We start from the raw sequence: 14828 nt of genomic DNA, 5'->3' as shown, positions 1-14828 counted from the left end.
TACCCAAGTGTTTGCCGCTAGATGGCAGCAGCGCCCCACCAGCCCTGTGCTGAGCACTGGCCGGGCGAGCACTGGGCGGGGTCTCAGCCCAGTTTACACCACCGGGCCCCGGGAGTGCTCGCTGCGGCTGCGGGGTGCCCTGCGCTCTGCCCTTTGCCCATTCGCAGCTCGGGCACTCATACTTATTGCCTCTGTATGCAAAAGCACCCACGTGGCTCAAATTGTTAAATCCTTTGCGTATGATGCATTCCGTTTTGCTGTGGGAAATAGGGGTGCTTTTGCTCTGTTTCATTTGGAAGCACGTTAGTAACAGCAATTTTAAATATATTTTTTTTAAAATAGAGATTTTGCAGGAGTGCACTTTTGGAGTAGGAAAAAACGAGTGCTGTGAATGTGTGACTTAGGAAAAGCTCATACGAGGTTTTCCCCTGCACATTATGAGCTGTTGCATGATTTAACCTCTTGAGATATAGCCGCTCCCTGTGACGGGAAAGTGAGCCGTTACCGGAGTGAAGGGGTGCAGGGTACGCGGCAGGGCTGGAAGGTGGGACAAGGGAGCGGGGTCTTTCCTCCGCCTGCCTCTTCCCCACCCACACCCCCCCCCAGGCAGCCGCTGTGGGCACAGCCCGCACCCCGCGGGCGGCCCCCGCAGAGCCCCGGGGCCGGCAGGCTGAGGGGAGCCCGCGGCGGCACCGAGCCCCGGCCCGGCGGGGCGGAGCCGGAAGGTGGGTCCATTTCCGGCCCGCGCGGCACCCTGGGGTGGCTCTTGGCGATGCGGCGCTTCCCCGGGAGCCTGGAAGACTTTCGGGCCGGGACGTGCGGCGGCGCGCTGGGTGAGCGGTCGGGCTGAGGGCGGCTGGGGGCCGGTGGGCGAGCCCGGGCGCGGCCATCGGGCAGCGGCTGGCTGGGGGGGACGTGTCTGGCCGTCGCTCGGCCGCGGCAGGGAGCGCCTGATGGCGGCGGCGGGCGGGCTGAGGCGGGCGGACCGGTCCGGGACCGGCGGGGTTGTCGGCGGTTCACGTCTCCCCGGCAGTGACGGTGGTCAGCGGGCTGCTCACGGTGCTGCCTTTTTTGTTTCTCGTAGCTGCGCCGCTACCTCAGCGAGGAGGCGAGGCGGGGCGGCCCCGGTGCTCCCTTGTGGCGGCGGGGCCCGGGAGGGGGGTCGGCCCGCGGCGCCCTGCCGCCCCCCCCGCCGCCTCCGGGCTGCCCGGGCAGCCGCTGCAGCCGCCGCAGCTCTGCGCGGGGCTTTGTCTTTCCCCCAGCCGCCGGCCGGGGCCGTGGCAGCGAGCTGGGGCCGCAGGGGCTGCCTTGGGGCCTGCGGTAACGCTGTCGCAGGGGGGCGGCTCAGGAGCCTCTTCAGCCCCTGCGAGCGGGCAAGGGAAAGGAAGGAAAGCCGGCGGTGGAATCCCACCCCCCCCTCGCCCCGACTGCTGATTTCTGTTAAAAGTATTGCAAAGGGCAAGCGTTTAACTACCGGGGAGGGTTGGGGAGGCAGCAGCTCAGGTGTCTTGCTGATCCTGTGTCACGACAGTCAGCTCCTGGGCCGGAGCAGCCATGGGGAAGAGGCCTTTGGATTTGCTTCCCGGTGAAACGGGACTCTTTTGTTTTTTCTTTGTACCTAGGTTCATCCGGAATTGTATGTTGACAAATCAAGGGGAGCTAAACTGAAGGTCAATCTAGATGTTACTTTTCCACGTAAGCCTTGTGCTTGTGAGTCGGACTGCTGACTACGGAGGGATAACTTACAACTTTTGTACTTGCCGAGGGCCCACGAGGCTCCGTGTGCCCGCTGCTTCCGAGTGCTGTGCTGCTGCTTAGGTAACAGCCGGGGAGGAACTGGTTCCTCGTGGTTACACAGCCAGGCCTGCTGGGCACTTAAACCAGCGCGTCCAGTCGGGCACTATTATTTTTCTAGATTGTAAATGAGCCTGAGGCATAAACCCACTTACATTTCTGTATGGCGGTGTACTTTGTCAGAGAGCTGAGTCGCACTGACAGAGCTGGCACAGAGTTCCCTTGGGACTCTAGATTTGGCTGTCTTGTTGAAAGGCTGGAGAGCCAGCTTTGGAAGTCACTTGGCAAGGCACAGCTTTGCTGTGGTTTTGGTATTTGAATTCTGACTGTAATGCCAATGCCATGTGTTAGCCTTTCTCCGGAAGTTATAAAAGCAGAATGAGCGTTAAGAGTCTGATTACCTTTTTACTAAATTCAAAACAAAGTCGCGGGATGAAGTGACTGGAAGTCCTGCAAGTCTGACTGGGTATTACTGCCGTGCATGTTATCTGCCTGTCTACCTGTTCCTGCCTCTTGTTCTGTTGTGGCAATTCGTTTGGGTAATGCGTTGGACTCTAGATGTAGTGCATCTTGACTTCCTCCTGACCCCCTGAGATGTTACCAGTCTTTGCCTTCCTCACGTTTCACAAAGCGTGGGAAGGCCAGAGAGACTGGAAGCCTTGGCTGTTGTGTGCAGAGAAACTGTCAGCCTTCTAAGAAAGCATGTAGCCAACAAGCGCATTGTGGTGCTTCGGTACCAAGCTGATACCACAGGCCTCAATCTTTTTTGTGAAAAGGGATCACAAGGAAATGTGCTGATGTTGAAGGGGGAAGGGTGGCGGGGGAAGAAGTAGGAGGCAGCTTTCAACCAATTTTAGGCTTAACTCCTGTGTTCCTGAAAATGGTTCTGGGCTTTGAGGGGTTTGCTTTTGGCTTTTTGCCCTAAGCGCGTCTACCTTTCAGGGTAACGCTTTCTTGGAAGTTGGAAACGGTCTTTCTTGAGCACCAAACCAAACCCTGTACCTGGGAGGGCCATTTAGCGTGCTGCACCTTGCGTTTTATTCCCTGTCGGTCACTTGACCCTAGCTGTACACGCTTTCATGGTTTGGCACGTTCTTACCCTGCTGGCTGAAAGATTCTGTCTTTTCACTTCCTCAGCTTGCTACAGGCCATAACAAATGTGTGTTGATAAACCGCTTTGCTTGATCACTGCTTTCAGATTTGAGCATCGATGCCATGGATGTAACAGGAGAGCAGCAGCAGGACATAGAGCACAAGCCATTTAAACAGCACTTGGATAAAGCTGCCAATCATGTGACTCCAGAAGCTGACAGACATGGTAAGATGCTATTCTGCCATTCTTGGATGGATGCTCTCATAGTCTTTCCATCACCATATGCCTGCTATGAGATTTGTGGGAACAAGGGACGGCTGAATTCACAGCGTTTTAAACACCACAAACTCTTGAAGAGTTTATAGGACACATCTATTACACTGGCAGATCAAACAAGCTCCTGTGTGTGTATATATATATTATACTCGGTACTTTTGCGAGGCAAGTCTTTGCCTGGTCCCTCTGAAATGGGAACAGGGACTCATTGATGCATTTCAGGAGCAAAGCTGCTGAGTGAACAGGCTTTTCTTACTAGAAATCAAGCAGCTGGTCTGGCAAAACTTGACTTTGGTTGTATCTTTAAATCCCAGGATGCTGACAAATGGGATGAGCTGGTTAGAGGAAAGAGCCTCTCTCCAGGGAAGGCTCTGCTGACTTGACCCTTAAGCCTAAACTTGCATCTTACTACATTTGCTTTGTGTGTGTTAATGCATACCTGATTAATAGATTTCAGTTGATTTATCAGTTATAAGTTGGAGTAAGTGGTCCTCGGCTACATAAACCTCTCCTCTGCGTTTTTTTACATGTTATGACTTACTGTTGTACTTCAATACAAACCGGGAACGATTCTGGTAGTGTTGCAGTGTAATGGTAATACTGTCCCGACTTTGTCTTTCTAAAACATGAGGTCCTTATTATCTCTTCTGGGAGATAGCGTAGTTCTGTGTATTGGCATGAACTAAATTTGCTGATTTGTTGTAACTCAGATTTAACTTTTCTGTTCTTAAAAGCTGAAAGGCTAAACTAAGCCAAGAGCTGAACAGTGGGTAGGTACAAGAGCTTCTGCTGTTGTAACAGAAGTGTGGTGATAGCATTCTTACTGTTGTGTCACTTAGCAGCCTTTCTGTATTCAGAGGCTGCTGCGTGATGAATGTAATGTCTGGGGTCAAACCCTGCTTTTCTGAATCTAATTCTCTGTTAACACATGTAGGCCTCCTGCCTTACTTGTGTTGACAGCCTCCACTGGGATTACTCGGTCTGAACCGGTTGCTCTTGCTCCTTATATTATCAATGGGGAGGAAGAGAAACTTGCAGGGAGCAAACAGTCTCATCCAGGAGAGGCATTTTGAAAGCGATAGAATTGCATCGCATGCAGCAAGCAATTTCTTCTGATGTCTGGAAAAAGTATATGGCTAGTTTGATTTCCACCACACGTGTGGCAAGTTAGATTGGAAGAGTACACCCATCTTTGTGAAACTCTATCAGTTTCTGTTAGTAACGCTTGATGTTCAGTCAATTATTTAAATGGCAACTATAGCAGTATTGACTGGTAAAGGAAAAATGCATGCAGACGTGGTTACCACTGGGCTTGCTTTAGTCACGACTCAGAGCTGGACCACCACCCCAGTGAGTGGCAGAGAACCAAGGGATACAGCACGGCTTATATATACTTATCAGATCGTTAGTCAATGTCTGAAGTTTTGAGGAGTTTCCTTTGGTCCTGTTGGTTCTGTGAATCCATCACCTGACCCTGTCCCAGTTGATTCACCTGCTCGGTTCCAGTCTCTGCCTCAGTTCCAAGCTCCTCCTTGGATCGTGATCTTCTTTCTGCCTGCTTTAACTCACACGCTCCTTCAAGCGCGCTTAGTCTTTGAACAAGCAGTTCCTATGCACATACACCAATTTTTCTAAAAACACCTGCGTTTCTGCGAGCACCTGTGTGCACGAATTGATCATCTGTTGCTTCTCTGTTCTCCCACCGATTAACTGGACTGGGTTTTAAACCAGCCTTGGATTAGGGCTATGCTAGGCATGAGGCCTGGTTCTGCCATTAGCTGCTTCAGCACTTTAAATTTCTTAGTTTAAAAATACATTTTATTTAACGTTAACCTTAAATTTAGTAAAGCATACCTAAATATTATCAAGTAGTATGTGGAGGCTTTTTCTGATCATAGTTACATTGAAATAGTTAATAACTCAATGATTTCTATGGTAAGTTGCATTCTGTGCTGGGATGTAATCTCATTAATTTCCATTGGATGGCGATAGAAGATTGAATATTTTTTTATTATTATTTTTATTTACTGTTTCCTTTTAACATGGACCGAGTTTTCCAGCGTCATGTGTCATATCTGCATGCAAGTCGAGGACCGTGTTAACAGCACGAAACTTTGCATGTGGGGTTTTACGTACTGCGGTTTCTTTATAGTATCTAAGCTGTGTGCAGTACCTCTGGGTGCTCTCTGAGGCAACTCGACAGGCAGCTACCGATTACATTCAGAAAGCTGTTACTAGTTGCTGTATCTTGAAAGACTCCGTGTGTTGTACAGGTGTTCTTCAAATGGCAGGAATCATGGCTTTGACAAAGTGTAGGAATTATTAAGCTGCATTCTTCCTGACACTATCTTTTAGTGTAATTACAGGATCAAAACCCATACTGGTTGAGTTCTTAATTGTGCTCTCAACTTGTTTGAATGTTGTAAGCTGTAGAAAGTAAGTCTCATACAGTGGTTTAAGAATGGGTATATTTTCCTAAAAGTTTTTGTTTGCTTGATCATAACTACCATAAAGAAGTGAGGTTAACGGTTGATTTTTCATCCATATTTCATACTTTCTAGTTAAAATCTCTTTTTTTTCTGTGGCTAATACAGATGTCTTTAATACTCACTTCTGTCCACCTGTTATACCTCCCAATCTCAACAAAGAGGGTCCCCGATAACATTTTGTCCCCTCAGCAGTGTCTGACTTATCACCTGCCCCAGCCTTAGTTATCCCAGAAGCCACCTTTTCGAGGCTCGTAAGAGGGTAGTGCGGCCGTGCCTAGACAGCGAGCCTTAGAGGGCTTTTGTAATCCAGCAGACTTGGTCCTGTCCTTCAGGATTTGTGAGTGAAACAGCCTGGTTTTAAGGGGCCTCTTCTAGTAAGAACCCATGTTTCTGAAAATTTTAGACATGCAATTCCTTGGCTCATTTATTTCGAACTCCAAAGTTTACAGACCTTTCATATTTGTTTTTGTTTTTGGGAAAACTGTAAAAAAAGAGACTCAAACTCTTATGGGTTACTCTAGGTTTGCATGTTTTAATTGGTCCAGCAGCATTGGGTCACCTCCGCAAAGAGTGACAAGGTTACAGGATTTTTAGCTCTATATTTATAGTCTCTGCTAAGCATTACCTACTCTATTGGTTTCAAACAAGTCTTTTATTAGTCATTGTCTTGACAGCCGGTTTCACAAGTTGTTCTATATCTTGACCGCTTCACCATTTTACTTTTTCTTTCAAGGATGATCGCTTCAGGTTCTGCACATCTCAGTTCTGATTAATCACAATAGACAATCTCCACCGTCTCAGCCTCCTAGAGGTTAGGGTCTTCTGTTCTTAGAAACTTCTTTGAACTGTCAGGTACAGTCTTACTAATATTAAACTTTCATTGTCTAGCATCTATTTACTGACCGCACTTGCAGTCCTGGTCTGGGGCTATACAGGGGACAAAGCTGAGGTGTACAGCCTACAGTAGCACTGATCTGGCATTTTCCTCCAACAAAACAAAGGTCCTGTTTGAGTTTTCTGGAGGCATGTCTTTCCCTTTGACAGGTTTCAGCTGTCACCAGCTCTCATCTCCTCTGTTACGAGTCCCTCTGCAGCCTTCTGCATTTAAGAACATAAAACTCTGTGAGTTTGTGCCCCAGCTGTACTGTGGCTGCACATTCAACACACAGGTGGCACAGACACTTGCAGAATTGTAAAATCGTGACAGATAGAAATTCCTTGGAGATTCTTGTAAGCCAGTGGTTAATGTGTGTGCACTGTTGGCATCATTGTACTGGAGAACTGAGTGTCAGTTTTCCACTTGGGAGATTCCCACTGTGATCTAGTTCCACAGCAATGTATAACTGTGATCCCTACATATCTTGGGACAGGATTATGCGCTATGCGCTGCTCTCTGCTATTTAAAATGTTGTTTGTGTAACAGGTCCTGTATCGGTCGCAATTTGCTGTTTGGGTCTGCTTTAGGCAAAGTTTTAACAAAGCCTTTGTGCAAGTAACATCTGATCAGCGCTCCAGCAAGGCTTACAGGTAGCTGGTTCTTTCTGTGGAGGGTGTTCTTCAGATGACAAATGCTACTCTGCTTCTTGATCTTACTTTGCAGCTCAACAGGCTCTGTGCATTCTTTCAGGTGAGCTTTGGGTGCAGGATGCACAGATTCTGATACAAAATAATTTCCTTCATGTGTAGAACAGTTTCTGTGCATAGAGCAGAAGTACAAGATAGTGTTTCTAGACGTGCCTTGTCACGTTGAATCCTCTTTTGTCTTAGAACTGGGGAAAGAAGAAGAAAAGGCGTTTGATCCAAATGCTTTGGATGCCGATCGCTGTGAAAGCTGTTACGGGGCAGAGTCGGAGGACATTCGGTAACCTTTACATCATCTTAGTGCTTGAATCGGTACAGTTAATGTGGCATACATGTTGGAGGTTTTTTTCCAAAATGTCTGTGAAGGTCCATGCAGTGAAATCCTCCTAGGCACCTGTTCGGAGAATGGTGAGAGCTGTTGTGTTTTAGTATGCCTGTGCTGCGCTCACGATTGTTAAGAGCATGCATAGTTAGGTTGTCTGTTTTGTCTGCGTGCCTGTTTAAGGGCAGTAGCACAAAGATTGTATCTTAGCAAACAGAACCTTTTCTGGGATTACTTGGTGTCCAGAGGGGAGCTGTGTAAATTATTTCACTGTTCTGTGAGCTGTCTTGGAATAAAACCTGGTCATGGCTTTGCCTTCTCACTTCTGCTGCAGGCCTTGCATCCTTATGGGAGCAAAGACCAGACACCTATCACTCACACAAACGAATGGGTGTCATTCGGTGTTTCTCATTCCTTCTACCTGCAAATTTGTGTAAGAATGGATTCGTGATAGTCCACAGGTTCTGGACTATCCTTTGCTATTATTGTCTCTGTAGTAACTTACTTAAACCCATCTGTCAAGTTGCATCCTTTCCCAGAGATGTTTCCATCTTGAGGGATTCATGATTCCAGCCTTCAACTTTTTTTGTCCAGCAGAACACAGAAGACAGACAATTGTTTTTTCTGGTGAGCGAGATGTTGTCCAGAGGTAGAAGAGCAATGAAGAAAGTTTGCCGTTAACCTTGCCTCCGATGTTGGCAGTCTTTCCCTAAAAACAGAGGAAGGGAGGAGTAGAAACAGGTAGATGCTTTGTTCGCATGGCGAAGTTCCAAGCTGCTCAGAGCTGTGGGAGACTTCCCACAGAAACAAATGTCATTTCTGCAGCAAATTTATTTGTCGAGAATGGACTTGGCTGTCTGAATGGACAACTAAAGCCCTCTTCAGAATTAAGCGCTGCATTAAAACAGCTTGGATCCTCGTGCCAAAATCTCAAAAAGTACGCCAGGAAGCTCAAGCTCCTTCAGGAGCATTAGACCACTTTTCACTGTCCAGTTCCTGAAGCTTGCTTCGTTGATTTGTTGAAATAAAATCCACTGGGGATTTGAGTCCTGAGCTGGAGTGTCTCTTTATCACTGTAAAGATGATAAGATGATGTTTGTGCTCTTGCAGGTGCTGCGATACTTGTGACTATGTCAGAGAAACATACAGGTGACGAGGCTGGGCCTTCTAGAACCCGGATAGCATAGAGCAGTGCAAGAGGGAAGGATTTAGCCAAAAAATGCAAGAGCAGAAGAACGAGGGCTGCCAAGTGTGTGGTTTCCTGGAGGTCAACAAGGTGAGAGATGGGTTTTGCTGTGAGTCTGTTGCATGGTGTTGATGAGCATCAGAAGGCACAAGTCAGGGCATTCTGCTCTTTTTTCCAACTTTAAGTGTTCACAGGACTCTAATAACCCCTGGGTTCAGCAAGGTACTTGTGCCTGTAGAGGGGTTCAGTAGGAGGGTCAGGAAAAGGGTGGGAAGGGGCTAATTCTCTGTTTCATGAGGTGGGCTGGCTGGAGGAGCTTAGCTTTTTCTACCATCTAGCTAGTGAGTCTTTTTACCGAGGTTTCTGGAGGGGAAGAGGCAGCTTCTTTGAGGTGAGGTTGTCCCACCTGCCCTTCTAGTCTCAAAACAGAGACCACCAGTGGGTGCTGGAAATAGCAGTAACCAACAACTTGTCAGCAGAGGTGCTGGAGGGAGTGAAATGTTCCCTTCTTTAGGAAACCAGTGGAAGCAAGACTATTGGAGTTGATTGTCAAGGTTGGAAGATGCTTAAAGAGATGTTTTTTGCAACTGGTGTATGAAAATGTAGTGTGAGATACACCAGATGACTATGTAACTACCCTGTCATTTAGCAGATCACCGAGCTGAAAACACTTGGACGTGCAGGTTATGTATCCAAGTACATTCTAGCAGTCAGGCCCAGGCTAATTTTTCTAATTTTTTTTTTTTTTACTTATTTCAAAATCTGGAGTGTGTTTTACATCTTTGTGTACTATTCCTGGAGACAACATTCTTTATTTCTGAAAAAAAAAAAAAACAAAAACAAACGCACCCCACCCTTTCACTCATGAAGCCAGACATCGTGCTTTGAGCATCATCATGGGTGCTGAACCATTACAGGACCCTTTGTCACAAAGTGTGGTGAGCAGGAAAGATTCAAAGGGGAGTGCTGTGGGTAGCAAGGGTCCAAGGGTGGGTGTCACTAGGGAAATTTCTGGGGGCCATTGTTAGGCACTTGGACTTTTGTGCATCTCCATTCTCATCGGGTCCGCAGTTAACATATGCAGTAGGTTTGCACAGACATCAAAGGTGTAATTTAGCATGTGAGCTTGATGCATTGAAATCTTCCAGGGGAGGGTGTGTATGATTGCTAGCGAGTGTCAGGGAAGACTGACACCTAATATCCATATCCTTACCATATTCAAGGTTAAAATTGTAATAATCTTTGTCTTTTGGGGGATTTTGGAGTGTGGGGGTTTTTGTGGGGTTTTTTTTGGTGGTAGGTTTAGTGCTTTATTTTTCACGGACGCATACATAGGACCACTGTTGTTTATTGCGTTAAGGGTTTTCTTACCCTGCCTGCTCACCCTCCCAGTTACTTTCTCCACTCCGTTTCTATGATATTTTATTTCCTACAGCAGCAGTTAGTTCCCTCCCAGTAGACTTGATTCCTTCTTCTCATTCTTATGTCCACTAAAATACTCTGCATAGAACAGTTGTTGTCAACATCGGTATGTGATTATGGCTTTCCACATGACTGCCTGTGAGGAAGAGGGGAAATTCATATCTCTTTTAGGACAGTATTTGCTGGTATTGTCACCCGTGACAATGAGTTGCTTATTGTCTATCTTATTCAAACAAAAATTTGAAAATCCAACCACCGGTATGACTGCTTTATTTATATAGATTCAGGCCTTTTAATGAAAGATTACTGTCTCCTGCAGGTAGCTGGAAATTTCCACTTTGCACCGGCAAAAAGTTTCCAACAGTCTCATGTACATGGTAAAGTATTTTCTTTTCCTGCTTATTGTGACCTTTAGCTTCCAAGTGTTTTAGACCATTTCCTTTGAACATCTTTGCATTGCTATCTGTGGTAATAGCAGCATTGCTTCAGGGGGGAGGACATTGGTAAAATTTTGTTAGAGATGTTTGGAACTATCAGGAACGAATAGAAAAGTGTTTTCTGAAGGTGCTGCCACATGGGTGTGGGAGAATATGGAGGAGAATGGGTCTGGGCAGTCTCTCAACCTCACTTGTTCTACAAAACTTTGCTGCCCTGCTGTAAAACAACCTCAGGTACGGTGTTCGGTCCAGGACCTAAATATCAGTATCTCTGGAAGGGATGTTTTGGAGAAAAGCTCTTGTCAAGGCAATTCAGAACTTTCAGAGTAAAATTTCAGTTGTGAAGGACTTCGACTTACTCAAGTATATATAAATACACAGTGGTATATATAAATACACTGAGTTCAAGTAGGTTGCCATAGCTGTGCTCTAAAAAATTAAAAGTAATTTATTTTTTTAACTTTCAAGGAACATGCAGTAATATATTTTCCCAGAATTTTATGGATGCTGTCTACCTCTCGGGTCATTCAGAGGACATTTGGCACAGATGGACCCAAGGCACTGAGCATAGCATGACATTGGTTAGTTATTTGGATTAGTTTTCGCTTGCATCTGTGTTGTCTTCACACCTCTCTGAAATGTGAAACCTGACATTTGGTAAAGGGTTTGGTTTGCGGGTTAGGGGACACCAAGCCGTTGGGAATGAAGGAAAAAGAGGAGAGAAACAGTTGTGCTGGAAAACAGGAAAAAGCATTACTCTGCAACATCCCTGGGGAATTTTAGTCATGAGAGGGTTGCCATGGGCCCTTTGGGGAGACAGTGGCCAGATGGGGAACAACAAAGTGATGCTGTGACGCTGAAACCCACCTTTACCCAGAACAGTCTGCCTGTTGGTTCATGCATTCCAGCACAGATGGGGTCATGGTGGTTTGGCTACCCAGTCCCTCTTTTTTTGTTTTTAGTATCAGTGAAACACACTAAAATGCAGGCGCATAACCTTTTCTTATTCTTCCTACAGAGAAACACCCTGCTCTGCCCAACAAGCCTCATGAATGGACATCTTGCTTATCCATTCCCAAAAGCTGCCTTTCCAATACTCTTCAAGAAATGATGACAGGACAGCCAGTGGTTTCAACTTGCCATAATTTCCTCAAGGGCTTGGAGCTATACATAACAAGTGTCCAGAGAATGGGAGCTTTTGCATGTGGAAGGGTAACAGTAAATTATTTTCGATGCATCTTTGAAGGTGATTTGAGTGATGATACTTGCTGAGGACAAATACTTTATAAGTTTTAGCATAAAACCAAATTTGGATTAATACCATCTGAGTAATATGTCTGTGGAACTGGTTTTGCCGAGGCCCAGGTCATTTACTGTTGGTCTTGCTTCTGTCTTGGAGAAGCAACAGCAGGCTTGCTTGAATTCTGTGCTTCCTAGCAAAACCCACAAAAGAATGACTTACAGCTTTTATTTACTGAAGCTAAATAGCCACCAGTTGAAAAAAAAAGTTCAATATATATCACTTTGCATGAAGCTGAATCTCACTTACTCGAACACTCCCTCTTACTGATCTCGGAGTTAAGCTAGAGATGCTAAAACTGTCAGACACAAATATTTAACTGTGGTCTTTGTGTCAAAGACTAGTACGTGTAGGCTGTCCTTTCTTTCCTTGTTTTGCTGATTTGGAAAAAAAAGTGACTTGGTCATGCAGTAATTAATTGATATTATGGCTTGACTTTCAGATACAGTGCTGGATTCTTCTCTCGGCCGTATGAATGAAGTGCCTCAACCAGGTAGATACAGCTTTTTTCAGCAACACCAGCTGCTGGCCCATTCTGAGGCCAGAGAGGAAAGTAGATGTCATTTTGCATTTAAATTACAGCAGAGAATCCCAGACTCTGGTGATGTTTCAAAGTAGCGATTCTTTATTTTTATGACTCCAGTAGCTGAATTACCACTTTTTTTTTTTCCTTCAGTCAATAGCCTGTTTTTTATGAAGTTGCGTGATCATAGCAGCAATACTAGTCAACACTGTGACCATAATGATGTCGCTGTCTTTATTGGGGCTGTTTTCAGTAGCTTTCTGGAACACACACGTGGACAGACAGATGGCTTATTACTTACTCTGTCTATCTGTGCACATTTGTCATTGTGGGACCAAGTTCCTTCATAGTTATTTAATTAACTTTTACAATGTAATTCATTTTGCTATTTTTGAATGAAAATTTTGAAGTTTTCTTTTATGCTTGACTGCTGGCATTTGCATAAGTTTCAGTCAGGTTTTTGTTTTGCTGTGTTTGAGGAAATGTTGAGGGGTGTGTATGACTGAAATTAATTTATTTGTAGGAGGAGATGAAGACATTGATTGTTAGATACGCTGATTGCGAACACTCAAGAATCTGATCTTAGATACCATGTGTAATCAAAATTTCCCGATCCAAATCCTCTACTTTGCCCACTAAATGACAAAAAATACATGAATGTCATATAAATCTCAGAAAGCAGTAATCCTGCTTCTAAAATGTACAGTGTTAGGACATCGACCACATTTCTATTATACAGGGTATATTAAAATCAGGAAGGTATGCTTGTTCCAGTGTGTAGTTATCCTTATTTGTAAACACATAAATCAGTCACGGATGGCCTAATGCAGCAAATTACTAATAATGGGGCTTGATAGCCTTATTTCAACCTCGCTTTGTGTTGCAGCTCACCTCTGCTGAACCAGCCACCGGACCTATTCTCAGAGTACTGTTTGGACCATGGGATCCCATTCCTGGGGGTGAAGCTGAGCCAGGAAGGCTGAGAACACCTGGAGTGCTGTGTGTTTGAGGACAGCTTAGAGGCACCAGTGTTGGTTTATTTCCCATCAGCCTGTGATACCTTCCAAAAATACAATGTGCCAAGTAAGTTAAGACCATTCAATCATTTTTTTAAGTAGCCACATCCAGTTCATCCACTGAATTTGTTTCTCTTCCTAAACAAGACACTGGCAAGCTTCTCTGTTGGCTGAGTTAGCGTATCCCCAGTCCGGTTGTGATGAGTATTGTGTTGGTCAGCTCATCAGGGATTGAGCTGGAGAGTTTCAAAATTAAAAACATGAATAACCGTAGATTGAGGCAAACCCCCTTATTTGGCACCTGGGACAGTTTGTGTTCCTTTGATAATAAAGGACAGGAGGCAGCTACTAAGTTATATCTGCTGGTAGCTAATGCTGTCACTTAACAGTCTTGTAATCAGATACTATGTTTACTTTTGTTAACAATGCAAGAATCCTCTCATTACTTTTTGTTTTGTTTTTTACATGGAAAAAAATAGAGTAGAAAGTGCTGAAAGCATATAATGAACCAAAGGATTTGCCAGGGTAACGAGCTGCTTTGGTATCTGTAATTTTTGGAAAGCTGCCAGATGCTTTTCTTTAGTTCAGCAGTAGAATAAACAGTGATGTTTGCTTTACCAGAAAAACTACTTGGCAATTTTGGTTTCAGTTTACAAATAATTTTGCATGCATCAACTGCAGTCTTGTTGCTAATTTAGTATCATCCAGGAAACTTTCCTAAACTTAACTAAAATCCATGGATCAGCTTATTCATCGTGGTTTTTGTCCTGCTGCATGTGCTTAAAATCTCAGCCACCTGAGAGGGAGTATTCCCAACCCAGAGGCTTTCTGGTGTCATTTTTTACCAGTTGGTAGATAAGGAACTGTAGTCTCAGCACCCAGTGGAAAAGTTAAAAATACAAAAATACAAAACTGCAGAAGTGAAATATTTTGATGGGAAACTTTAGTTTAGAGAGGAAAGCATTTTGCATGGAAAGGTTGTTCTGCCAGTCAGTTCTGGATCAGCAGTGGCTGTACCTCAGCAGCAAAGTAGTGGATTTTTAGTGCAGCAGATGTAGTCTGTATACACTGATTAAATCTTGAACCATTTTCCTGAGAGAATTCAGTTTCCTGTGGCTATTGCTGTGTTTTGCGTTTCCTGGAAGGAGTCTTTCAGCTCAGTAACATTGCTGTGTTGAACTTTGCTATTTTCTTACTTCAAATGTGGAGTGCAGTCCCACAGAGGTGGAGCAGGGAAGGGTATAGATTTGTCCAGCTGTATTGCTTGCTGCCTATGGCACTGGTCTGCTTCCATACACTGAAGAGAATTTCAACAAGTCGCTGAACCTGTGCAGCATTTTTTCTCACTTACAGATAAATCTTTATATTTCAGCTCTGCCCTCTTAACCA

General features: G+C 45.0%; 1 protein-coding gene across 4 annotated transcripts in view; it reads left to right on the top strand.

Annotated features, from left to right (window-relative positions):
* The first annotated feature begins 707 nt into the window (after positions 1-707).
* The window catches only part of LOC102053809 (cytosolic phospholipase A2 epsilon-like), a 53123-nt gene continuing 39002 nt past the window's right edge, over positions 708-14828 (top strand). For 3 of the 4 annotated variants that reach the window (XM_055715201.1, XM_055715199.1, XM_055715198.1), the window contains exons 1-8: positions 708-833; positions 1623-1670; positions 2993-3112; positions 8666-8831; positions 10483-10540; positions 11069-11181; positions 11619-11812; positions 13310-13506. In XM_055715201.1, coding sequence (XP_055571176.1) covers positions 13498-13506 — 9 coding nt within the window. In that variant the 5' untranslated portion in view covers positions 708-833; positions 1623-1670; positions 2993-3112; ... (3 more) ...; positions 11619-11812; positions 13310-13497. Of the gene's footprint in view, positions 834-1622; positions 1671-2992; positions 3113-8665; positions 8832-10482; positions 10541-11068; positions 11182-11618; positions 11813-12342; positions 12394-13309; positions 13507-14828 lie in introns of all 4 variants that reach the window. The other variant, XM_055715202.1, reaches the window with a different exon arrangement.

Source organism: Falco cherrug, chromosome 7 (genome assembly GCF_023634085.1).
Source record: "Falco cherrug isolate bFalChe1 chromosome 7, bFalChe1.pri, whole genome shotgun sequence".
Taxonomy (NCBI): domain Eukaryota; kingdom Metazoa; phylum Chordata; class Aves; order Falconiformes; family Falconidae; genus Falco; species Falco cherrug.
This window is presented reverse-complemented; position numbering and strand designations above follow the sequence as displayed.